This window comes from Apis florea, unplaced genomic scaffold (assembly GCF_048593485.1).
Source record: "Apis florea isolate Af1SG1 unplaced genomic scaffold, ASM4859348v1 contig_1615_pilon, whole genome shotgun sequence".
NCBI classification, from domain to species: Eukaryota; Metazoa; Arthropoda; class Insecta; order Hymenoptera; family Apidae; genus Apis; species Apis florea.
Window position 1 is genome coordinate 3,549,174 of NW_028256416.1, and position 26,589 is coordinate 3,575,762.

At 46.2% G+C, this 26,589-nt stretch overlaps 1 protein-coding gene across 12 annotated transcripts in view; it reads right to left on the minus strand.

The window, feature by feature from the left end:
• LOC100872161 (bruchpilot) overlaps nt 1-26,232 on the minus strand; it is a 67,198-nt gene extending 40,966 nt beyond the window's left edge. For 6 of the 12 annotated variants that reach the window (XM_086907167.1, XM_086907103.1, XM_086907610.1 and 3 more), the window contains exons 1-4: nt 23,312-26,232; nt 7,542-7,691; nt 4,552-4,648; nt 2,981-3,108 (exon numbers count right to left, since the gene is read on the minus strand). In XM_086907167.1, coding sequence (XP_086763293.1) covers nt 2,981-3,108; nt 4,552-4,648; nt 7,542-7,691; nt 23,312-24,097 — 1,161 coding nt within the window. In that variant the 5' untranslated portion in view covers nt 24,098-26,232. The remainder of the gene's footprint in view (nt 1-2,980; nt 3,109-4,551; nt 4,649-7,541; nt 7,692-23,311) is intronic. The other 6 variants (XM_086907278.1, XM_086907225.1, XM_086907715.1 and 3 more) reach the window with 4 other exon arrangements.
• Nucleotides 26,233-26,589: the final 357 nt, after the last annotated feature.

The window sequence follows — 26,589 nt, forward strand, 5'->3', positions numbered from 1 at the left end:
TTGGCGGTACACGATAAGAGAAACGTGGTCGGTGACACGAGGTCAACAGGCCTTGGTGCTGGGTGCATACGTTCATTTTCGTGACGTCTCTCGCTCGATACCCGACCCCGGTCGATCGGTCGATGGAGGGGCGTGACCGCGTATTGGGGTGCAAGAAAAAAAAGAGAGAAAGAAAGAATAAAAGAAATTGGTGGTGATGATAAACACGATTGGATAAGTGATACTTCTTTTTTTTTCTTTTTTCTTTTTCTCGATGCTCTGTCCATCATATATAATCACTCCTCCTTAAACGAGTTCTCTGTCCAACTTTCGTGCGAATTCCCCTCTCGCTAAATCTGTAAATTTTGCCACTCAAGCCACGTAGACTTCACCTAATTCCTAGATCTAAACGCAGGCACATACACGAAGATGCAGGGGAAAGATTTCGGAAAGTGGTGAAGACGGGATGCGAGGTCGCCCTGGATTTTCGTCATTTCACGATATTTTTACCAACCCTATTATTGCGCAACGCTTTTTTGAACTATTTCTCGTGAATCATTCCATTACGCTCCGTCAAGGATGAACAGCCCTTTTGCAACAATCGTCCATAAATTTCTCTCTCGAATCATCAGATTTTATTCGATTCGCCTTCGCTTCGAAAGTTTTCGAAAAATCCTTGAGAAATAAATTTCTTTCTTTCTCCCTCCGCTCGTTCTCCACGGCGACTTTGCATCCGACATGATCAAGCTACAGACTGGGAGAATAAGAGACAGAGGCAGGGATGTGAACGACATTTCGAAAGAACGGCTACGACTCTTCTAACGGATGAATTTACGTAAGGTATGCGAGATAACATGGTGGCGGCGGTGCTCGTAGAATAGTGATGACACAAATATTTGCTATGGTGACTGGTGGTTGCGAAACGGTATATATATATATATATATATAGGATGCTACTAGAATAAGCGCTACTCTCAATATCGGCGACCGAAACGTCCAAAAGTTTAAATTAATAATTTAAAAAAAAAGAGAGAGAGAGAGAGAAAACTTTCGTCGAATCAATTTCTAGCCTTGAGAAACTTATGACGACAAATAAGAGAATTGAAAGTATTTTTCCTCGACAAGAAACAGAAATGAGTTCCCTTTCTTTATTTTCTCGATTGAATCGACAAGCGGGACAGACAAGAGTAGAAGGGCGCGTAGCACTCTCGTTTCGTTCTTTTCATGCATTTTCTCGCGATAACAAGGCGCATCGACAACCCTCCGCAGACAATAAAAACTCGCTAAGAGAGTGAAACGTCTTGAAAACACGGAGCCCCCGACTTTGAATTAATCCGAGCTTCTGGACGTTTCGCAGATAGATAGACCGGAATAGGAGGACGCGCGCGTCCGCAAGCGCGAGGGTGCCGTGAAAGCGTGAAAGTGGAAGTAAACATGTGCGTTTTTCGTGTTGATACACGTGATTGAAATATTGGGCGATAAATATTCGTGTGTATATATACATATATATATATATATGCATGTATTATATTCTGGAACGTGTACTCTGTTCGTGTTTGAACGTGACTGTTTCTCGAAAAATCGGAAAGCGTCGTGAGCCGAAAAAGGTTTGGGGGGGGGGAGGCTAAGGATACATCGACTACCTCGAATTGTCCTTTTTTCTTTTTTTTTTGCTATTTAAAGTGACGATAACACAGGTTTCTAACGTCGAGAGAAGAAACGAAGGGTTCGCGATACGCGTCGATTTACCGATCGCAACTCCGTCTCAATTTGTTTCGATTCCACATACCTGATTCGTCTGCGTTTTTTTTTTTTCCTTTTTCTTTTGCGAAAATGCGAAGAACATTACTTTCGTGCGTTTAGGTTGGTGCGTAATCGAGCTAGGAATACACGCGGGATCACTACTCATTCTCGTAATTAATAATCGGTGAAAGAGATCGGTTGGAAAAATTCGTGCCGAGAAATCTAATTTTCACTTTCGCTTTGTTTCGATACCTGCGTACCTCTCGAGATACGCAGCACGATTGGCAATCTAACCTCGAATCGATCCGAACGGACGATAACATAACAAACGTTTCGAACGAATGTTTCGAAGCGATACGAAAGGATTTCGCCCGACCTCGCACGAATATTTCCGACTCGAAGGTTTTGTTTTTATCACGAACCAGCAGATCGTAATAAGATCCCTCCTCCCCGTCTACGGATAAGATTCCATAGACGGGTCATTCTTTCGGGAGGGAACGCGATATGCGGGTGTGCTCAGTCTCGTGCACAGTGAGGGGGAGGGGTTCGCGTTTTTCGGGTTATTTCTCCTCTCCCCCCCGATTCGATTCGTTTTCCCTTTCTGCCGGGCATGACAGATGCGTCAGAATGGCGCGGCACGTTGAATTATTATACGCGTAAGTGAAGGGTGTGTGCGTGTGTGTGGCGTTGACGGCGCAGGACGTCGAAGCGTGAAATGACGCGAGGGTGAGAGAGGGAGGAGGAGGGGAGAGGCGGGGAGAGAACAGAAAGCCACTGGCAGAAAGCGCAGTAATAAAATACTCTAAATACTTGCAAGCAAAACAACTACAGAGATAGATAACAACGGTGGGCGGGCAGCGAAACTTCAAGAAAGAGATAACAAAATGAGAGAAGAGAAATGGAGGAGAAGAAAGAAAAAAAAAATAGAATGAGAAAGAGAGAAAATATAACAATGTCGATCGCGTAATTAGTAATATATATATATATATATAAAATGTGTGCACTCGCATCCCTGGAAAAAGTCGCGAGATGCGTGTGTACAAATGGTAATCGCGAATATACGAGCGAATAATTTCATGATATGTACATAATTACGTTGGATGAGAGTGGCAATTAAGAAAAAAAAGGAAAAAAAAAAAAAAAAAAAATATCGTCGATCAGAGTGGTAGTGATACATATATATGTAGAGAGAGAATAATAATTATATATATATATGTATAATGAATAATGCCGACATGGGTAGAAATAGCTTAAGGACCTGCTTCTGGGCCATCGACTGCATCTGCTGGAACATGATCCTTTCCTCCTCTTTTCCTGGAACAGCAGAAAGCAACGAGAAGCTCTTGGGATGTCTGCTCGGAATCCAGATTTTCGGACGGTAGCTGTCTGCGTTTTACACGATTTAACACATCAATTTTTAAACATTTCTTGGCATTGGTTATCTCTTCGAGATTTTTTTTTTTTATGTGGGAAGGGGAGCGTGATTTTTCTTTTCTTTTCTTTTCTTTTCTTTTCTTTTTTTTTTTTTTTTTCCCTCTCTCATGAAAATCTCACAAGATGAAACACACTTCTTCCGGTTGGTTGCAGCATTTTTCGTCTTTAACAACAATAACAATAACACGGATAATCAACACGGTTACACTAGCTAGCTCACGCACGAAGAGCGTTATCCCAGGTGCAAAATATATTCCTCCGCCTCTCATCGTTTTAAAATTAGCGATCGTGCTCGAAATCCTTGAAACGAAACCGAAACGGATTACACGCTACAGTTTCTCTACGTTTCTCGAGAGAGCGAGAGCCCGGTCCACACGACGATGAAACTGTCACCAAGCCTTCCAGTATCTCGGTCACAGCGTCAAGTCACCGATATTTTCGTGCGTCCACCGCGAAACGTTGTTACGCAAATAGGTTCTCTCGCCTAGCTTCTCTCTCTTCTCACCATTTGCCGATTTTTACGCTACGCGATTGCGACGAACTTTTCCCACCGCGATTCTGCAGCGAGTTACTGCAGCGAAAATTACAGATAGAGACTACTGCGCGCGAACGAAACTCGTCTGGAATTGGCCGAATCTATCCCTCTTTGTATCCTGTTCTACGTGCACCCTCTTTACGCGCGTCTCGCAAGCTGTAAAACGCGTCGTCTCGCGGGATTTATATTATTTTCCCCGGAATTGGAGAACGCAACGAGCGCAGGCTCACTTCAAATCGCGCAACAACTCACCGATCATTCTCGTGTTTCGCACACGAAGGCTATCGAGCAAATCTTCGTGGAATATCGTTTAATCTTTCAATTATTCTTTTTCTTTTTTTTTTTTTTTTCATAGAAATGAGGAATATCGTTTCGCCCTTTTCTTTTCTTTTTTTTTTTTTTTTTCGAAGGATATTTCATTATTTCTTATTATTTCTCGTCTAAAGAGTCACGTGATGCTGCTAATCGAAACGAAGCGAATTTTTCGCATCGCTAGAATGTCGTACGTGATGCACGAGGATAATAAGTCTCTGCAGAATGATCGTACGTGTAATCTTGGCTAAAAGATGAAACACATTTAAGAAAGGATAACCGGAACGATCTCACAAAACTGAAGTGAATTGGCGCGTGAAAGTGTTCGTTGGAACACTTTTTAAATCGATTCTTTTATTCGAATTAAATTAGTCGAGTCGAGTTTTGACGATTTAAAGCGAACGACAAGAATTTCATCATCTTTTTCACTTCAATCTTGCCTCGGTCTGAAACTACCTGGAATGCCATTGTTGCCAACGAATGAGATGTTAATTAGTAAAAATGACGGTGTTCGTTTAGGAAACTAGAATTTGAATGGAATGCCTCACCCATCCCTTTGTTTTGGAGCATCTCGAGCAGCTTCTTGATGCTTTCATCTCTAGCTTGCAGCGTCTGCTTCTGGGTCTCTATTCTCAATTCCAGCTCCTGTAAGTGGAAAGAAAGAGGAAAACGTTGGAATTGCGTTTTAGGTGGAACGCAAATTTCAACCTCGGCCGCTGAGAGTAATTGAGAAAAATCTCGTTTTTTCTCGCTCTCTCGTTTCTCTCATCTTACGATTTTCCAGATCCAATCGTCAAGAGAAAAAAAAAAAAAAATCCGGTCAACCCATCCGTTTAACACGAGACCTCTTTAACATTTTAAATCTCCACTTCTCGTCGTCGTCGTCATCGTCGTCGTCGTCGTCTTTAACGCATTGACGATTTAAATTTCGATCGAGGATTTTTTTTTTTTTTAAAGCGAAACACGACGGTTCATCAATTTTCGTCCACGATGTTCGTAATTGGAGGAGAGGAAAGGGTTGTTATCGAATCGAAGAATGGAAAATCGAAGCGAGGGGTCGAGAGTTTGGTTGCTTCATCGTAAAATGCTCGATTTGTGTTACCTCGCGTTGGTGGAGATAGCGCTTCACGCCCGTGTAACGAATTTAGACCGCGTTCCTTTGACGACAGAAACTCTATTAGCTTAGTAGAATTAGACACCCACTTCTACCTTCCACCCTTCCTCTTCTCTCATCAAAGGTTCCCTCGAAACGAAAAAACATTTCCGCGATTTTTCTAAAGATTCCTTTCTTATTCTTGGTTCTATTCAACTTCAACCAACTATTATTATATTCTCAAAGAAGTTTGATTCAATCGGCAATTTGATATATATAGAAATTATTTTATTCGGGAGAAGTAAAATAAAAGGTCGATCGATGAAAGAAACGAGCGAACAATATTCCGGTCGAGAAAAACAATCGAACGTTCGAGGGAGCGCGATTATTTCTCTCGTTTTCGGCGAAGCGAGCAAAGAGCAGGTTTAGCCGCGGGTTAAATGGATTTTCGGCCAAAAGCATGGCGGCCGAAAATAAATGCGGCCGGCTCAATGTTAAACGTTCTAAGTTCAATAAACGAAGGCCTTCCACGCTCGAAATACCACGACGACGATTCTCCTCCCTTCAATTTTATCCGCGCTCGAATAAATTGAATTTCCCAATCATCTCCACCTCCACGATTTGTCACCTGCCCAATTTTCTCTCCCTTTCTTCCGAATCCATCGAAAGAATTTACCTTCGCTAATTTATCGAAAGATCCGAAAGGTGGAGGAAGAAACGCGAGCGTATCGATACGCCCGGGCGTAATATTCGATATTAAAAGCTGTGGGGACATGCGGCCAGAAAGTGGCTGCATAATTTGGCCACTGGCCAAAGGCGACCAGTTGCTTCCAGTGCGTTGCACGTTTGACCTGTCTGTACGCGACCATTTGGCCTGGCCGACGACACCGCCGCGCTAACTAATTTGCCAGAATTTTCAATGACGATTCGTTTCCTCGAACCACTCTTTTTCCACTCGAATCGATACGCGAGACGTTCGAAATAGATCCTCCTCGGAGAAGTTTTCAAAGAAATTTCAATCGATTCGAATTTATCCCGAATCGATCGATCGTGAAACTCGTTCGAGCGTTTGAATCCCCTCGAATCATCATTGTCGTCCGAGCGTTGCAGCGAATCAAAGTGTAATTTTACCGAGGTAAAAAATCGCGAGGAGGCCGCGGTTTGATCGGCGTTTCGACAGGAAACGAGCGATTTAACAGGGCTCGTCTAATCTGCGAAACGGGCGCGGTTTGAAGGAGGGGCACCCGAGTCGTCGCGCGGACAACCGAAATAGACGAAGAGTTGTGTTGTTCGAGGTAAACGACCGATTGTCTGCCAGCTCGATGCTTCCGGAAATCTTGGCAACGGCGGCTATCAGCTTCCCGCAATAACTCCGTTAAGTCTGCCATCCAGTGACGCCGAAAGCGATCCAACGAAACCGGCCGCTGGATCAATAAACTCCACGGTGGAAACACACCGGCCTCGTGTTGCGCCCTGGTTAAATTAGATCGCGCGGAGGTTAACGGATAATCTCCTTTTCGACAATTTACATCTCGACATCCTCCCACGTCTCTAAAAGAATAAAACTTTCTGAATCGCGAGGATTTTCCTGTTTTCAATATTTTCAATTAAAAAAAGAGAAAAAGGAAAAGATGTAGTGCGATATTATAATTATTTGAATTTCCATTCGTGAAGTTATACTCGTGGTTCTGCTGGATACAGTTGATGATGATCGAGCAAAGACCTTGATCGAAAATAGACTATTTGATTACACGTAGCTGGGTTATAGCTTATTTGCGCGAGGAAGATTCTTTTTCATTTCGACGAATTCTTTCGAGAATTTCGATATCGGGCACGAAGAATTCGATCGCGGACGAAAGAATTTCGAAGCGCGAGATAAAGAAAGAAGAAGGTTTCGCGGGATGTGGAGGCGGAAACGGAAGGAACGGGGTGGTACGGAGCGAAAAAGATGGCCCAAGGTTTCGTGATCCGCCTTTGCTCTCGTTTTCGCGCTTTCTATACCCATTATTCGCGATTATAATGATCTCTTGTTACGGTGGACGCCATTCTTCCGGCGAATTCCAATCTTTACGAAACCCGACCACGCTTCCATTCTTCCCCGAAAATTCATTATTTTCCGTGGACAGGCTCGTGAATCGATGTTCCTCCCTATTCTATATAGAAAGAAGAAAAGTTCAGGGTTAGGGAAGTTCAGGGAACGTTTCTCGGATCGTGGAGACGGCCGAGTTAAAAATAGAAACTGGATCTGGTATATTTCATTCTTTTCTTTTTTTTTTTTTTTTTTTTTCATTTCACATCGCGTCGCGATAAGCGAGGTAACTGGAGCGAGAAAGATTGATAACGTTCCCCCTTTGGTGGAATGCAAAAGATTCGAGTTCGAAAGATCGTGCTACTACCACTATCATTATCATTAGTTTCTCCTCCATCGGAAGGAAACAGGCTTACCCTAATCGTGTCGCGAAGTATGGCGATCTCTCGCGTCAGATGCTCGTTCTCGTTGTACAAAACTTCCATTTGTTGCTGCATCTCGACGCTCGGCCCCCTCATCCGCATCCTCAGCTCCTCCTCCAGTTGGCGAACCATCATACTTTGTTTCTGAAACGAGAAACAAAATGAAAATTTTTAGATGGTGGCGTGGTGGACGGTCGTTGCGTTGGATGGTCGTTTGATAACAATTGGTTCAATAAAAAAGGCTTGGGGATATTCGCAATTGAAACGAAAAGTTGAAACGAAAAGCAAGAAAAGTCCAACGTTTTTCACCGTTGTTTTCTTATTGTTTTATCGCGATGATTGGGAAAAGTTGGACGTTTTCGAGAGACTTGTTGTTTCGACATATATACACGAGGTTAATTGCACATTCGAGTTACGTGAAACTACTTGGAGCATGAAACTGATAAGCGGATCGATAGAAACTCGTCACGAGCGTGAGCCTCGTTAACCCTTTCGAGAAAAGAGGTTTAATTATTTCTGTTTAAATAAATAAACTCTTCTCTCTCTCTTTTTCTGTCTCCACAAGTTAATGCAAAAATTGAAACAACAAAATGAAGGATCGCAAAACTTTAACGAACTTTAAAAATTCTGTTTTCTCTGTAATTTTCTTTTTTTTTTTTTTTTTTTTTTTCCTATCAAAAAGACGAAGGTTGTAAATCGTTTCACTCGTTCAAAACGCAATAGATATTCACGATGTGATGGAAATCTGATGATCTCAGAAACGCGATTAACATAAATTCTCCCTCGTTCGTTCCGAAGAATGACGAAACGGAAGTAAAACGGGCGGAAGGGATCGGGGCCGATCGCAAGAATTGAAAGAGGAATCGGTGACTGGAAGCTAGTTCTTTTTTCCACGAGCGCGCGAAACGTTTCAAAGTCGATATTTCTAGCGGAAGTTGACTCGCCATGCACGTACTCTTTGGGACCCGCGACTCGAGAAAGCTTTTTCTTGCCTTTCCAATCTTCTTTATACTTTTTTTTTTCCGCCATTTTCCCCTACCCTCCTTCCTTTCTCGCCCCTTCTCTCCCCGGATGGATCCTTAACTAAATCACTTTTGACCTCTTTTCACTCGTTCTTCTTCTTCTTCTTCTTCTTTTTTTTATTTATGCAACTCAACGTACGTATTTCTCTTTAACGCTTTCTTAATTTTAACAATCTTTTCCTCCTCCCAGCTTAAGAAGATTCTTCTTAAAGCGCTTCGCGTCAGTGTCTTCCTTCTTTATGGAAAACTTCTTATAAAGAAGTTTCGAGCTTCGGGTTTCAAGATTTTCGGTTCGTTTCCCTTCCTCCCAACTTTCGATATCTCTATTATCTCTCTCTCTCTCTTTTGTTATTCCTTCCATTCCCTGTTTTTCATTTCTTCCCCGTTTTTTTCGGCGCCTCTTCCCTTCTGAATTTCCCCACTCAACCCTGCTTCCATGGATATTGTTCCGGGGCGTTCGTCGAGCTCGTTAGACATCGTTAATGACGACACAAGCGACGCCATTCGGACAAAGGAGACACGAAAAGAAAAAGAAAAAAACGCAACCTCGCAACCCGGATGATTACGAGAGACGTGTTTCGACGTGTTGCCCTATTCGTTTCGCCCGAAAATCGAGATTTTCTTCCACACTTGAGATTCTCCACTTTCGACAGAAACGTGCCGTCCTAATAAATTGTTGAATTTCAAAACGGTATCGACGCCAGTCGGATAACAATGATAAATAAACATTTCTTGACGATCCCTTCGATCGATTAAAATTAACCAACGAATTCCTCCAAGGAATTCGCGAGATCGCACGCTCCGCCTAGTTTCATTCTTCATTTTTCGCCGGTGTGCGTGTGCGACACAAAGTTCGGAGAGCCAAAGGGCGCGCGATGACGGAGCCGTTCGATACGATCGACCTGATTTCGCTTCGAGGCGAGGAGGAGGAACTCGACTCCCACCAGTGCCCGTGACGTCAGTCACCCCCATAACGAAATCAGTCCGCCAAGCCATGGCCGAATTCCCCTTTTCACTCCTACTACCCCAGTTACCTGCCCCGGATTTCTGTATCGTGCGTTCGCTCCTCCTTCCACCCACCCATCCCGTCCTTCCAATTTTCCAACCAACCTTTAAACAACCGTCAATCGTCTTCGCGATTACGTACATCGACGACGAATCTCGAAGATGAGGTTTCAATCCCCCTGTAATAAACTATCTTCTATTTTTTTATTCTCTCTGCGATCTAACACCAGAGAAATTCTCAACGTGCAACGTCTGGCGGGAATCCAATTTCGACCGAAACTTCGACCGAAATCGCTTTCTTGAAATGCGAGGGGGTTGCCCTCTTCGAGATCGTGTCGACGTGTACACGGTGTCGCGTGCTCTCGAAACGATTAGCCCTCGATTAACCTCCTCCTCGGGAACCCGATCTCCCTTCCTCCTTTTCTCCCTCGATAACCGTCCTCTTGGGGGGACGGGGGGGGGGGGGGAGGTGTGCGATCGGTATCGTCCATCGACACAGTTTACACAGCCCCGGCTATCGAACGCGCTCGAAGGAGGAGGAACGAGGAAGATGAAGCGGGGGTTTAAAGTTTAAACGAAGCCCCTCTTAAGACGAGATCCTATTAACCATCGCGTAAATCCTATCTCGCGATGGCGTTTCTTCTTACGCCGTCGTCTAACCCCCGTTGTGAAAACAACCTCTCCTTTCCTTACGCCTCCTTCCCCCCCCTCCTCCTCCCTCCCGTGGGGTAAAGGGAAAAGGAGACAATTTTTGATTTCGGTCGAAACGAGTCGGATATTGGCGTTCCAAGCAGACCAATGAATATGGGATGTGGAAGGAATGGAGAAGGAGAGAGAGAATGAATCGATGTTTCTTTTTATCCTTTAATACGATGGAACTTTGGTTAATAATGAGAAGCGGGGGAAAGAGAAGAGGAGTCAATGAAATATGGAGAAAGTGAGGTGAGATTTTTTTTTTTTATTTTCCAAGCTCTTGATCGAGCGAAGAATGGAATTATTAGGAAGGATTAATGAAAAGTTGAAAGCGCGTTTATCAAGCTGTGACGAGTTGAGATTTTGAAAAAGAATAGACGATTTTCCGAAGAGCTTGGAGGAATCTTCCACTTAAAAGCGTATCCTCTGAGAAGCTCTTTTTCGTTCTTCTCCCTAAGGAACGAGGATAGGTTTTGAATAAAAATTTTATCGACGCTCGTAGAAGCGATTGGATTCGGTTTTTATCGTTGTAAGCGCTAAAGCGAAATGAGAGAGAAACTTCGAGGTGGAGACCTATAAACCGTTTACGTCTTTAATTAAAGTGTTTTTTCCTCGATGTTATCTTATCATAAATTTCCTAGTCGTAAAAAAAAAAAAAAAAAAACGAAACGGTAAAGAGAGAAGGTAGACGGAAGAGTTTTCCAACAGCGCGCGATAACGAGCTTTCTAAGAAAAAAAAAAAAAAAAAAAAAGAAGAATACGAAATGGGTCGTCAAATGTGACGCGTAGTTTTACCAAGAAACGGAGCAAAGTACGGGCGAATTTTTTTTTCTTTCTTTTTTATCCAGGGTCGGTGCACGATAGATCGATCTCTCCCCGTGGCTCGTGCATGTCGTTTAAATATTTTTCATCCTCCCTCTTCTCTTTCTATAATATCCCCGTCACACCGTAAATAACTATGAATTAGATATGCACGTGGTATACGCGCTCACCACATCGTAATATGTTTACGTTATCGTAATTGTTAAGCGACAAAGGCGTCCAACCATTTTTCCTCGTGGCCATAAAATGCAACGATATAGAGGACGGTCGATACGTCACAATACGCGTGTACAAATAACGCGATAGAAATTTTATCGCGCGAAATATCGAGGCGAGAAGAGGAAAACACGATCGACTCATCGTCGTCGATGTTGTTTCCAAGTTGGATTGGAAAATTTTGAGAGAAACTTCGAAAGGGACCCACTTTTCAATTGGGTTGGGGGCAAAGTTTCGCGAGCGCGTATCGCGATAAAAATAGAAAAGGAGGCGAGATCGATCGTTCGATTCGTAAATAAATGATAGATCGAATCACGAGGCCTTCGTCTAAGTTTACTTTTACCCTTTTTACCTTATGCCATTTTAAATTATGCAGCCAGTCGTCTGTCGTGTTTTTTTAGTCCTGAAACGAAACGTTCACCCTTTCTTTCTTTCTTTCTTTCTTTTTGTTTCTCCCTCGTAAACGATAAAATCCTCAACGACGCGGGCAGAAATCGATGACGTCAAGCGCGAAGGACACCCGCGCCATCCGATCCTGACCATTTAAATTCCCCTGACCTAAATTCCCCGCCATTCTCTCTGACCGAATTCGTGGCGAATATGTGGGTCATCCATGGCCCCATTTGAAACCGACTGTTTCAACAACACCGACACCGAGCAACGCGATCCTCATTCGACGGAGAAAAATTTACGACCGACACCCTTTATCCTCTTGTTATTAAACTAGACAGGGGCACGGGACGTTATTCGAGGAGCAAAGTTGTTGTATCGGGAGAAAAGTAGGTGAATAAAAATGTAAAAAAAGAATAAAAAGAAAATAGCCATTGATCGAGAAGAAAAGTGTCAATTTGCGCACGGATAGAAAATTGGCCTTGACGGTTTCCACGCTTTTCTTAGATTATTAACCGATAAAAAACTGTTGGTTCGAGGGAAAAGTTTTTATGAGGTTACGTCGGGCAAAAATCGATAAATATCATCCCGCAGAACGGATAATTCACGCGGTTGTGTGTCGTTCCTGATAAAAATAATCCTCTCTTTGCCTCCTCCCTTCGCTTCCTTCTCGACGATTAAAAAATCGACGATCGTTAAATCCGTTATAATATATATCGTTCGAAACGACGTGGCAACGAGGCGAGAATCTTCTCCCGCGATTTCTCCGCCGTGAAAGCTCAGCTTTATTCGATCTGTCCGAGTGGAGGAAGGGAGGGATGGCGAGGAAACCGTCGCGGTCACAACCGCGAGATAACCACGTTACGAAAGAAACGAGGAGCGTTTCGTGCCAGACGAAACTGCTTTTACGCCGCCCTCGCCTGGCAAACCTCGCCGGAAGATCGATCTAAGGTACGACGACCCCAAGAAACCAGAGAGCGGTTTCCACGTTTGCGTTGTAATATCGGGTTCTGCGCGCCCCGACAATCCCTCGCCAGGGAGGCCAGAAATTAAGGGAAACTCTGTTTCGAAGAAAATTTCTGTCGTTCCATGTTTCTCCATGACCAAGCTTCATTGTAAATCGAGAGTTATCACGAAGAGATCTCGCTTATGCAAAATTAACTCCTTACTCGAATTATTTTCATTAAAAAAATTCCTTCGATTGTTCATTCACGTTGAACAATAATTATTCGTTATTGCACAAATTAATGCGAACAGAGATCTCTTCCTCTTTCTCTCTTGGAAAGAATTCCGAAGAAAGGAATCGTAGTGTGGTATCGATGGAGACCGAGAGAGAGAGAGAGGGACATTCATTCATAAAAGAGATCAAACAGGGGCGGGGTAAAGGGTTCGAGTTACACGAAACTTTCAGAAACTTCTTCTTCTTCTTCTTCTTCTTCTTCTTCCTCCTCCTCCTCTAACGGGGGAGCTTTTAACGATCCATCGGGGCAGGCCTTGGACGATCGTGGCCCGTTCCACCGTGAAAAAGTCTTCCATCAAAGTGTCCGCTTCCCTCTGTAACTCGCCAACACCCCTTCCCTCCCTCCTCTCCCCCCCTCCGCCCCCTCCACTTCGTCGAAGTCAACGGGGCTGTGTTATCGATCGACCGTGATACGACCCTTTGTCGTCCGCGTATCCTGAAATCCGTTTCGTTCTCGTTTCTCTTAAACGAATCCACGAATCCTCGAACAAGGAGAATGGGACGAAAATAGACGCGAAAGACGACACACGCCTTTCCGCTCCAAACGAACCGGTCCTCCCAGGAATTCGAGCAATTAAAGGCTCCAAATCCGAACCGACGAAAATCTGCCGGAAACTAGTTTCCTCACTTTAGTTTCGCCGATCTCGTTCGCTCGAGACCTGTTTCCACGATCTGTTGGAATCTTCGAGGGGGAGGGGAAAAATCGGCGGTTTTGTCCTGGAAATTGGCGAGTCTCGAGTCTCTTCTTTGGAGCGTCGCGCGAGGGAATTGGTATCTCGTTTCGAGAGAGGCGATGCCAAGTAGTCGAGGGAGGACTAGTTGTTTAAGTTCATGGGTTGTACGGTAAATCGCGAAAGACAATTATTTCGAGCGCGGCGTTGCTCGTGTTTAACGAACCTCCCCCTCGTTTAATTCCATTTAGTTTAGTTAGATTAGATCGGCGTCAAGATTAACTCCACCCAGACACCCTTGACTTGCACCCTTTCCCTCGTCTTTTAAACAAGCCGATCTTCCCTTCGACTTTATTCTTCTCTATCTGTCCAAGATCTGTCTCGTTTCCCAGAACTCGACAAGCAATATTCACTATATATACTTTATTCGAGTTTTCTGTTCCAAGGCTTTTCCTTTTCTCGCAATTTTCATCTTGGTAGGAAAACAAACAAATAAATCGGGTCGCTTTTCTTTTATGAATAAATTTAAATAAAATAAAATAGACTCGCGGAGGGAGCACACTTTGAACACGTCGAAAGAACAAACGGGAGGATCCCAGTTTCCTTCCACTCGCGAGAAAACGTATCAAAGGTATGTCTCGTTCTTTCTCTCCTGAATGAAAGTCTGAGTGAAAGAAACTGAGCGAAAGGGAGAGACGAGGTGGTTGGAAATACGAAATTACCAAGATTGGCCGGAGGGCGGCAAATTATCTCGGATCGGCAAAGATGACTGCGCGGCAGTAAAGGTTAACGAGGTCGAGGGAACGAGGAGGTATCGCGAATGAATTCTTCGCAAGGGGAGGGGAGCGGGGAGGGGAGAGAGAGAGAGAGAGAGAGGCAAGCGGGTCATCCCCGTGGCTCGACCTCGAAAAACGTGGCTCGACGTGGCTGTGCTCCGATTTTTCCGCAAGCTAGGGAGAAAATTCCGTCGATAGGGGTGATTCAAGAAACGAAACGCAACCTTCCCTCCTCCTCCCCCCTTGGAAACTACTGGTCGTAGTACACGCGTTTCGTGAGAGAAGATCGGTACGACGAGGCGAGTTGACGAGGGCGAGCGACGAAGAGAAAGAGATCGTTGGGAAGGAAGAGGAGGAAAGAAAGAAAATAAGGTCACGTGGAAACCAGGGGGAAAGGGAGAGAGAGAGAGAGAGAGAGAAGGATGGACATGGTCGCGCGGAGGAGGAGGAAGATAAACTGGAAGAGGGAGGGAGGGCAAATATGAAGTGTGTGAGGGCTGTGCGAGAGAGGGAGGAGTGGAGAAGACAGGAAGAGAGATAAAGAGTGGAGGAGGGGAAACTAGCCAGGTTTGGCGGAAAGAAAACGAACGAGGGAAAAGGGGGCGAAGAAGGAAGAAGCGAGGAAGAGGTAGATTGTGGCGGAAGGTTCGGAAGAAGGAAAAAAACAAAAGAGAGTGCAAGCGTGAGAAAGGCACGGAGAGAGTCAAAGGTGAGCGCGAGAGGGAGAAAGAGAGAGGGACAGAGAGAGTGGAGACTAGGGTGGTAGGGGGTGAGTTCATGCCGCTCGATAACGCCTCTGCTTCTGCTCCGTCATCAGCTGCTCCCTCTTTCTCTCTTTCTGTTCTTTCCTTGTTCTTTTACATTCTCTATCTCCGCGATATATATATCTAATGGAATGATTAAAATTAAGAATTAGTCGATTACCTCTTAATTTAACTTAAGACGGAGTCGGATAATTAACAAGTTCGTAGCAGAACGAAAATAAAATGATCATTTTATATTAAATCGGTCAACGATATTAGAGTCTCTTTTTTGTCTATTGCTATTATTGCATGCTGGAAAATATACATTTCTCCTTTTGACTTCCTTCCTTCCTTTTTTTTCTTTCATTTTTTGAACGTATTTGAACAAAGATAAAGGTAAAAAGAAAATGGATTGTCCAGGAGGGAACGTGGAAAATAAACGAGGAGCGAGCACGCATCGATGGTCCGTTTTATCTTCGATCCTGCGAGTTGACCGGCGAGTCGCGGGGCCAGGAATCGTCGTTCCGTGGCAGAAATCAAATGGTGGTCATGCATCACGCGTGGCAAGGGTAATTATGTTGCCCGTGTTGGAAAATGGGTCTGGCTCGGAATCGTATCTAACTCGTGGATCGTTTCTCCACGAGCAAAAATCGCCCGGCGTTCGTGCGATCCTTCTTATCAACCGCATCTCGTTGACCCGTGTGAATGTATCGTGTGCATTCGATCGAACGAGCGCGCCCTTTAATCGAGCAACATAGCAACGATTTACGTTTAAAAATTACAAGTTTTTTTCTACCTTTTTAATTATTAAGAATTATTAACTGACTACGATAAACAGTAATTCTTCTCCTCGATTTTGAAATCCATCGTACGCGTACCAGACATCGACATCGTTTGTTCCACCGTCGATTGGCTGCGAATTTCAAAAATGATTCGAGTTGCCGCTCGAAATAACCTCGTTCCCTTCGTCGACGGGATCGAACGGTTATCGGGAAAACGAAACGAGACGCATGAATCGTGCAAAAGCCGTCGTCGCGTAGGAGGGGAGGGGCAAAGTGAAGGTCAGCTGGGATCATCCGTCTATCTTATCGCGCCACATGTTGGCCCTTTTCGTTTGCCAAAGGGAGGGAGAAAAAAAAAAAAGAAAAAATAGAAAGGAAGGGAATAATAATTGAAATGTGTCGCCTATCGATGTTTCAAGGTAAAACAGCGAATCTGTTACGACGATACGAGGGAGATATATTTATTTTCAGAAAAAAGGGGAAAAAAAAATTCTAACGCTCCTTTTCAAGCCGAAGATAGTTTCGTTGCATGGAATTTTTAGTGAATGGAAAGAAAAACGAACGGCAACGTTTGTTATCGAACTTTTGGCATGTCGTCAACCATTAAGCTCGATGCATTTGCATTGGTTCTAAATCGACCACGAAGCGATATATATACGTATATACGATAAAAACAAAAAAAAGGAAGAGAGAGAGAGAGAACGTACCGAGTTCATGCATTAGATCGATTTTATAAACTGTGCGCGCTTATGTCTGATGAACTTCGATGGCTGACATACACGGAAATAGCCGTGAGGGTCATCCCATTAAGTAATCTGACATAGATTACGGAATCGATATCGAAGATTAATTCGCCCCGTCGTCGTCGTAGCACCGTTTTAGTCGTACCTATCCTCCCGTGCCATTGTCTAAGAAAACATTTGAAGATCGAAAATAGATATGGATGTTTCTAAAAATATCCATCCATCCGTACGCGCTATACGGATAAGACAAGACACGAGACTTGCCTGCATCTCTTTCTTCTAAATTTAATCTACGCGATTTTATTTATTTATGGATGACTCGATAGTACGATTTTAAACACCGATTTCGAATAGACAGACATTTCGACGCGAAATTTCGACATCTCCGCGTTTCGAGGGATTTATTTTAAATTTACTGCGCCAAAAAGGAAGGTTCGAAACTCAAAAGCCTCTCCCGACCGGTCTCATCGTAATAATTTCGGCCGAGGAACACGAGGCTTGGAGTGAGTACGAGCCGTCTGAGCCGAGTCATCGTGACGCCCTACCCGTGTACAAATAACGGAGAGTGACACGTTGGAAGTCACTTCCTCATTAAAGCCGCAGCAAGCGCGCACATGCCTTCAAAGCATGATTTATAGAGGAGTTACGCGAGATAACGCGCAACTAGCAACTAAGAAAGATTATACGCGTCGGAATGAATTCGATTCGTGGAACAGAAATTCGTGGAACGTTACTCTCTTCGTTACCTTTTTTTTTTGGATATTCGAGTGAATATTGAGATTAAGGGGAAGGGAGGAGAGGGAGAAATTCGAAACTTTGAATCAACAACATTAACGCTCCGACATTGAAATTAATGTTTTCAGAAACGTTCCTCAAAAAGTTGGTTAAAAAGATATTCGATCGGGCGAAAAATGAGAAATTGGCAGAGGCTCAGGGGAACGATTGAGTAGCGCAAAGGGTACACCGGGAAAGTTTTCTCTTCGAGTGGCGGTCGAAACGGCGAGGTCAGCTTTAGCAGAAATATTAAAGTTTCTTTGTTCAGGGGGATATTACGTAGATACTCTCTGAATGGCGTCAGATGGTGAAACACGGTTGTTGGAATGCTCCGATAAAAAGCGCGAGATACGTCACATTTCTATGCAAGGTTATCGGTTTGTCGAGGAACGGATTGTCGAGGATGCGATAAAAATGGACGACATCGAACACCCTCTGACCTCCTTCTTGTAATATAACATTTCCATTTCGAGATCCAAAATCGTTCCTCTTTCTCTATTATTGCATATTGTAATTAAAGAGATCTTCTTCTTCTTCTTTCTTCTCTTTTCTTTCTTTTTTTTTTTCACGATTGGAAACGTTCTCGCGAAATTACGAGCGATTCAACATCAGGGCAAGCAACGTTATCGACGAGGGGCAAACTGTAGGTGGGAGGTGTTGGGCCGGATCGATCGATTCATTTTCGAAGTCCACGAGAGACACGTTTACTCTGTAACCCCGTGGAACAATGCGGTCGTGCCATAGTTAGACCGCGTGGCATAGGTTCTCGCTAATAATCCGCCTCGATATATTTAGGCCGATCGATATAGACGGATATGTATGCGCCGCACTTTACGCGGACCTGTACGCCACTTTCACGAACAGCTCAACTCCTCTTGCCGGCCGGATGATTGTTTCGCCTGTGGGGAAACTTGCAATGCCGCTCCTTTCCACACACACACACACACATCCTTCTATCGCTCTTTCTTACGATTCTTCTACGTTACATTAACAGGGATATTATAATTTCTTGAAGTTTCTCGAGTTTGTTTCCGGTTTCGAGTTTCCGGAGATTGAGAGAATTTTGGTGGAATTTCGGGGGAGGGATCGATCGAGAAACTAGAAATGGTTGGTAAGCAGATCTCAAAGCGGATCGTTTGGGCGAGAAGGAAGGGAGATTCGCGTAAAAAATGGCACAATGACAGTGTGTCGGGCCACCTAATTCAGACTTAGGCGCAAAAATAATTCGGGTTTCTGGGTTATCGATTCGAAGGAAAGGAGAACCGTGTTCCAACGGGCAATATCTGTTCCGTCGAATAATTTTTACGATATTCGATAACATTTTTTCAACTTGATGCCAACCTTCGTTAATTGTTCTTCTTCTTCTTTTTTCCCCTCGCATCGTTTATCGGCATCTTCGAATTATTGAAATACTGGTAATAATTTCCTTTGCACGATCCTTGGAACGATCGATTCGATAAATATTGAAGACGGATAAAGAAATAGGACGAGATACGAAGAATATACAATATATATATATAATCGAGAAGATTACGCGAGGAGTGGAATTAGCATAGAGAAAAGGAGAAGAACGATTCAGTAGGAATGATAATGTTCCACGGAACGAATCTCCATTTCCAGACGATATTGTATATCGCGTTTTACCCGGTAAACGCTACTAAATCCCTCCGGTATTCAATTCGAAAGCGGCGAGGACAGATGGGTATGCTCGTAAAAGGAAAGCTAACGAGGACATTCGGAATCCGTTTTTCTCGAAACAGAACTTACGACGATTCCGTTTTACATTTTAATAAGGAGGTGGAGGAATTGATAAAAATAAGGAGGAGGAGGAATTGATGAAAATAAGGAGGAGAAGGAATGTCAGTTAGAAAACTGGATGCCTTCGCGTCTGCGCGGAGTAAGAAGGGGAGAGGGGAAAAAATAGAAAGAGAGGAGGGAAAGGAAGAAAAAGGAACACTCGAAGAAGAATTGAAAAGAATTTGTGAGATGCGCGACGAAAGTGCGCAACAACGAGTCGTGCGAATATTTGTTTCCCTTTTTCTTCCTTTCTGGATTCCGTCCAGAGTTTCCGAATTAATAATCGATAGTAATTTTTCAAGTTTGAGAAGCGGGAGAAAGTTGGAAAAGCTCGCCGAAAGTTCGTCGTGGTTCGCGACTCGGTAAAAACGAAAGTTGCAAGAAATGTGATTCGATCCAGGGTTCCGTTTTCGGTAGACACGGCGCTGAGACGACAGCTGCGTACGAGATGAATTGGAGCGGCGGTATGCAACAGCGACCATTAGAGAGGCCACTTGAGCGACATTAAATTATGAACAGAAGCCCGGTGGTCAACCGGTGGTGCGGTGGTTTATTTCCCTCCTTTCGTGTCCGAATCAATTATCTTCGTCCCTTCTAACTATAAGGGGATAATTAAATCCCTTTTATTAGAAATTCGAGTGGATGGAAATTCTCCGCGTGATAAAGTTTTACCTTGGAACGTTTTAGAAAAAGTTGAGAAACTCTCTCTGTCGAGATACGAGATGATCGTTGCATCAGGAGAACGGAAACTCGAAAATTGATGCTAAGAATTCGGAGCGATCAAATTCTTCAAGCGTTGACGATATCAGAGACTCAATTTTCACATCCGAATGGACGTAACGATAGCGAATAAATATGCGTATAATCTTGAAGTTTCTACTCGACGAATCGACGACGAATAATAATCTCTCGAAGAACATTTTCGAAAAGCCTCGATAATAATCGTCGTTTCGAGGGATAACCGATCTGTAGCCCGTATGTTAACCCGACTCGTTAGCGAAGTCGTCCCGAAATGATACTCGATCGGTCGATTCAACGACCACCGTTTCTTTCATCGCATGCCTCGGTCGCTTTCCACGACGAGCGCGACACGGTTCTCTCGTGGCCATCAGCAACTAATTTTTCATTCACCGGGAACCGTGTCAAGTGAGCAATTAGATCCGAGGGCCACCCCTTCCTCCTCCTCCCCTCGCCCGCTATTCGCCGCGACAAACGCAGAAAACGGCGTGGCAAACGGAATTTTTAATACCACGAATCCCGCTAACGTCACGGATCAACCTTCGCCGATGCATTCTTCGGATGCGCCGTGCACGGATTCGTTTTTTAATATTTCAAACGTTCGAATCGACGATGGGATTCACCACGATGCAATTGATCAAAGATCGAAGATAAACGGGGGGAAGGGGATCGAGGAGAAGTTAAAATTATATCGACGAATCGAACCAACTCTATATCGCCCTTTTATTTCTTTTGGTGTGAAAATGGAGAGAGAGAGAGAGAGAGAGAGAGAAAGAGAGAAGAGAAGAAAAAATTCGTTCGTTAGCGGTAAACGTGACGCGAGTTTAATTTCCGTGGTTCTCTGAGTTTTTGGCGAGAGAGAGAGAGAGAGAAGGATCAGTTGGCGGAACGATAGCATTGCAAAAGTTCCACGCCATTTTTTTTACGGCCCACTTCCTGGTGTACGCCAATTTCGCCGGCATGACGCGAGTCGCGTATCCGACAGAAAAGGAAAATTAATTTCCCCTCTCCCCCTTTCCAACCCACTTAAACTACTTTCCACCCTTTTTAACGCGTCTTTTTTTTTTTTTACACCTTCTGCGCCAAAGTTTCCGATATTAATTGCATCGGGGAAACGAAATATCAATGGATCGATACTCGTTTCAAAGCTGGCTGGTGGAACGGCTCGGTCAAGAAGTCAAATTTTCAAATTTTAAAACTTTTAAATTTTAACTTCGAATGTAATAAATAGCGAAATCTCCTATCTGAATTCGCATAAACGGACTTTCTAATGCCAATCTAATACACAACTATCGACATATCTCATCGCGTGTACAAACCCTCTCTCTTCTTTATACCGGTTCAAATTGTCAAATTGGAAAATTGGAAGAACCGCCTTAATCTCATCTCGTTTCTCGACTCGTCGATTTCATCGCCCATCCACCGTGCCGAATCGTCGTTTTCGCTCGTGGTCGGCAGGGTGTGCCCGAAATTACGCAACATCGTTTCCATTCTCGCGCGGGGGAGCAGAATGGGGGCGAGAGCGGCCAACACGCGTGTGTTTGTCGCGCAAGAATCGCGCGTCTATCGCGATGCCAGACGCCTGGATAAAAAGGAGTAAACGTGGGCAAACGGCCAGAGAATCTCTGAGAAACCCCTCTCCCCGAGATTCCTCCGCTCTCCGTCGATGACTCATGTGCACAGCCATGGCGAGGCCAAAAATACGCTCCTCCACGCTCGCCACGCTGACGAACCGTGACGGAAGGATTGACGAACGGCGACGATTGGCTCGGACGGATTGATTCGATGGATAGGAAAAGTAGGTTGGAGAAGAGGAGAGAGCCTTTATTGGGACGAGATTGAGATCGATCGAGGCGAGGCGAGGAGAAATGAAGATATTTTAAAGGGTCTGCTTTTCATTTCTCTCCTCCCTGTTTAAAGAGTTTCGTGAAAAATATGAAATATAATGCGCATTCGCTGCCATGACGATGATCGGGTGACAGGCTGTAAACATGCTAAAGAATAGGAGGAGAGAGGGAGAAAAGGTATAAAATTCGATGGTGGATAGTACTAGGAGAGGGAAAATAATTCTCTTCTTCCCGATCGAACGACTCGTGCGTTTCGTTTTCGAATGCCCGCTCTCGAAAAATTGATATATATTATTACGCTGTCGCGAGTTGTAGCGGCTGTTCTCATACCGAGCGACAAACCAAGCGCAACGACCAAGAAAATTAAACGGCTCGATTAGAGCCGTGCTCACGTGACGCTCGCTCGTAATCGAACGAGAACGTGTGACGTCTTCGCACAGACGTAACAACCACGCTCGTTCGATAAACCTTTCCCTCCCGTGTAAGAAGCTGGAATTTCGAGGAAAAACATCGGGTTTCGCGTGGAAACGAGAGCGGCGTCTATTCGTGATATACTTCGGGCCACGATATTATATAAATATGCGACGGGCTTCGCGAACAGCTAACATATTGATCCATCCGTCGTCCTCGAAGGTAATGCGTACACGTCTCGTTTCGAAGGAAACGAAGGGCGAAGAAGAGCTTTCAGTGGGAGCTGAAACTCGACGAATTCGAGTCGCGGATTGCCAATTCGTCATCGATTGCCATCGTTAATCGACGCGACGTTAATCGAGGGATTTACACGCGTTTTGCACGATCGTCGTTTCGAAACGTTTGAATTCTCGTTTGATCGAACGTTACGGGGGGGGGGGGGGGGAGGTTGATCATCGAACAATTTCGCGTTGAAAATATCGGGTTGAATTGTTACATCGGTGGCTCCCCCTTCGCGTTGCATTTTTAGCCAATCAATAAGCGCGTCTATTTCGAAGCGTGGGAAAAAAAAAGAAAGAAAGAAAGGAAGGAAGGAAGGAAGGAAGAAAGGAAGAAAGAAAGAAGAAACGGGCGATTAGAAAGTAAGTGGATCGATAAGTTTTTTAAAAAACGTTTTTCTAAGAGTTCTGGGAATCGGGATCGGCGGGGATCGCGATCTCTCGACGATTATAATTCGTGGAATTTGGAGGAGAAAGAGGAGGAAAGGGAGAAAAAATTTTGGGAGAATTTCGCGGCGCGCAAAGATCGATCGAATCGAGCGGAAAGAGAGATTGTCGTTGATCATGGTAATCGGTTCGACCTAAATTGTACTCGCGTGGCGGACGCGAAAACGGGTCACGGATATGGAGCGCGGCGAACGTTGAATCATGGAAGGGAAAAGTTCTGGCGCAAAAGCTTCGTTCACAACGGTGATTTTATTCGCGCGACGAAGAAAAGGAGGAAAGAAAGAAGGAAGGGAGGAAGGAAGGAAGGAAGGAAGGAAGGAAGCGATGGCGGTTAAGAAGCGAGAAAAGAAAAATCCGCAGTCGACTGACCTGATTCTCGGAGCTGAGCAGCTTCAGCTGTTCGTTGATCAGGCTGTACTTGGAACTCTCCTCTTTTCTCAATGCTCTCTCCTTCTTGAGCTCGGGACTCCAGAAGGTCTTGATGCTGTGCATCGAGCTGCCGAGCTTTTGGTTCGTCAGCTCGAGCTCCTTCTTGAGGTTCCCGAGCTCTCGTTGGAGATCGTTGTTCTGATGTTGGAGTTCACCGATATAGCCACCGCTGTCGCGCAGCATGTGCGGATTCGGGCTCTGTCTGGCCGATCTCGACCCGTAAATCTCATCCTCCAGGTAGAGTCCACGGTCGCGGCTACGTTCACGGGGATCGCGTATCGGCACGAACTCGCGATCGTGATCGAGGATACCCGCGGATGCACGATCGAGGCTGGTGTACCTCGCCGACATGCCCGCCGAGCTGGACATGGCGGGTCTCGAGGCGCTTCTGGATCTGTGATGTCCGCCCCCACCGCCCCCGGTTGACATACTCCTGCCCCTCTCCTCGAGCATCACGGGACTGGCGAGGTCCTCGTCGCGGGAGTAGTACGGACTGCCCAGCTGATGGTGATGGTAGCTCCCGTATCCGAGGTGCTCCGGCGAGTTGTTCCCGCTACGAGTGCCTCTCTTCCGACCCAAAGGACTGCCGCGACCGCTCGCGTAGCTCCTCGACGGGCTACGGTCGACCGTGGGTAGCTCGCCCACGCGACGACCGCTTCGAGGCGAACGAGTACCGCCTCCTGGCCCGACCACTCCGCTTCCGCTCGAGTACGGATCTCGCGACATTCTTTCCACCCGATCCCGATTTTATATTATATCTGATTCTCACTCTTTCCGTCTCTTCCTTCTCCCACGTTTCTTCTCCGATAATTCTTCGATAGTCTCGCGCGCGCGCGCGCGCGCGCTCGTGAGTGTGTACGCGTGTGTGATTCGTTAAATCGTTTTTCCTTTTTTTTTCTTTTCTCTTTCACGAGTTGTTACGTATCTCTTTCTCTACGATTCTTCTGTCCTACGCGAATCACGTTGTTGATCTAACGTCGCCTCTCGCGAACCAGCGACCAGCATGTCTCTCGCGTCTCTCGTTTTCGATTTCACGTAGCCGATCCGTCGCGATTTTTCTTCTATGCCACCACGGTGTCCGTCCAATCGAGTCCAACAGATCCACCGATCTTCGACGCAACGTGGTCCCGACGTGGTACGACGACGACGACGACGACGACGACGACGACGACGATTCCTCTTCTACTCTACGCGGAAACGTTGGTCGACGAGTGGCGAGCATTGACGACAACGCCTAACGCGTCGATCGACCAGAGGTCCGAAGATCGATCACAAGTTTCATCGGTTCTCCGACGAGATCCACCTTAACCGGTTCTCCTTCTCTCTTTCTCTCCCTCTCCTTCTCTCTCCTTCTCTCTTTCTCTCCGTTTCTTCCAGCCAAGGTTCCTCCTCCACCTTCCCGCTGGAAGAGCCGTGCCGCACGCGTGGCTCGTCCCGTGTATGCGTGAGGTCACGACCCTCGTACTCGACGATCGATCTTTGACCTTCTTTCACCGGCGAACCCCATCGAGTGGAGATGGATAGAGATCGAGGGGGAGAGAGAAAGGGAGGAGGAGGACGATCCCGTCTCCGCGACGAATCCGTGCTCCACCGATATCCTCCTTTGTCTTCCTCTTCCTCCTCTTGCCTCTTCCGATCTCTCTCTCTTTCTCTCTCCTCTCTCCCTCGCCCTCCGTCTCGCGGCTCCTCCACCGATACGAGACGATCTCAACCGTGGCTGGCGGTGTGCGCTCGTCGCGTCCGGCCAACGGGGAGAACCGACAACTTTTCCGCGGCCGCTCTCCTCCTCTCCCTTCCTTCCGCCGACACGGGCGAGCAGGCCGGTCGGGGCGCGTGCGTGCGTATTTTACGCGCGTCTGTTTACCACCCCGTGCGTCTACACGCGCCGCGGCGTTCCCGTTTCGCGAAACCCGCACCACCTCGTCCACTCCCTCCTTATCGATCTCATCCTCGCGTCTCTTCTCTCCGGTCCGCTCGTGATCGTATCTCGCCTCTCGCCTCTCCCTCTCTCTCTCTCTCTCTCTCTCTCTCTTTATATATATATCGTTCTTCCTCCTCCTCCTTCTCTATCGTTCTATCTGCCTCCTTCTTCTCTCGTTCTCGTCACCGAGTACGACGACGACGACGACGACGACGACGATCAACAACCGACCGAACCGACCTACCGCCCGAACCGCCACTATCCACCATCCACCACGACTCGACACCGCCACACCACTTCCGTGCACCACTCTCTCTCTCTCCACTCGCTACCGCCACCGATCTAGCCACCACCTCGCGCGCACACCTATGTATTATGCCCTCTTTCCCTTTCGCCCTCGGGCTCGCCCTCGCCTCGCCTCGCCTCTCTCGTCTTTCCCTCCGCGCGCACGTATACACACACGAGCGCCCGCGCACACACACACCACCACCACCACCGCCACCACCACCACCGATCGGCACACACCCCTCTACGAAAACGCGCGAGGGAGCGTGGCCGGTGCGCGCGAGAGTGCTACACGCGCGAGCTCGATGGACGCCGCTTTTCCGGTTTTAACAACCGGCTTTTTCTCTTTCCGTTCCAGCGATGTTTCTCTCCGTGCACGAGTCTCGAGCACGGAGTCTGATCGAGTCGAGATCACGAGACACGCCGCAACACCACGCACTCACCGGGACTAAACTGTAACCGCGAGCGAACCACCCTTTCGCTTCACCCGTCGTCGCCGGCTGCCTCCTTCCTCTTTCCTTCTCTCCTTCTTCTACTCGTCTCCTTTCCGCTTTCCTTTCCACCTCTCGTAGTATTCGCTCCGTCTCTCTCTCTCACTCCTTCCACTCGGCTCTCCAGGCAACCGGCTCGAGAACGACGTCGAGCTCGCTCTTTCTCCGTCTACTCTCCTACCCCCGTGCCACACGAGCGCGCCGGCCTCGTGTACGCACGCCACTACGATTCCCACCACCTCTACCACCGGCTCTACTACTACTACTACCACCACCACCACCACCACCACCACCACCACCGATTAAGTGGACCGCGTCGGCAGCGCCCTCGACGTCGACGTCATCGACGTCGTTACGACGGACTACTACTACCGCGGCCACGAGCATCACGCGTCGCGTCGTCCTCGCTCGATTCCTCGCGCTCGACCCCCCCCACCCCTCCGCCGCCCCTCCCAAGCCCCCCCATCGCGCTCCCTCGCCCCTCCAGCGCAGATCTGTGACGTAGAGCGCGCGCACGGATC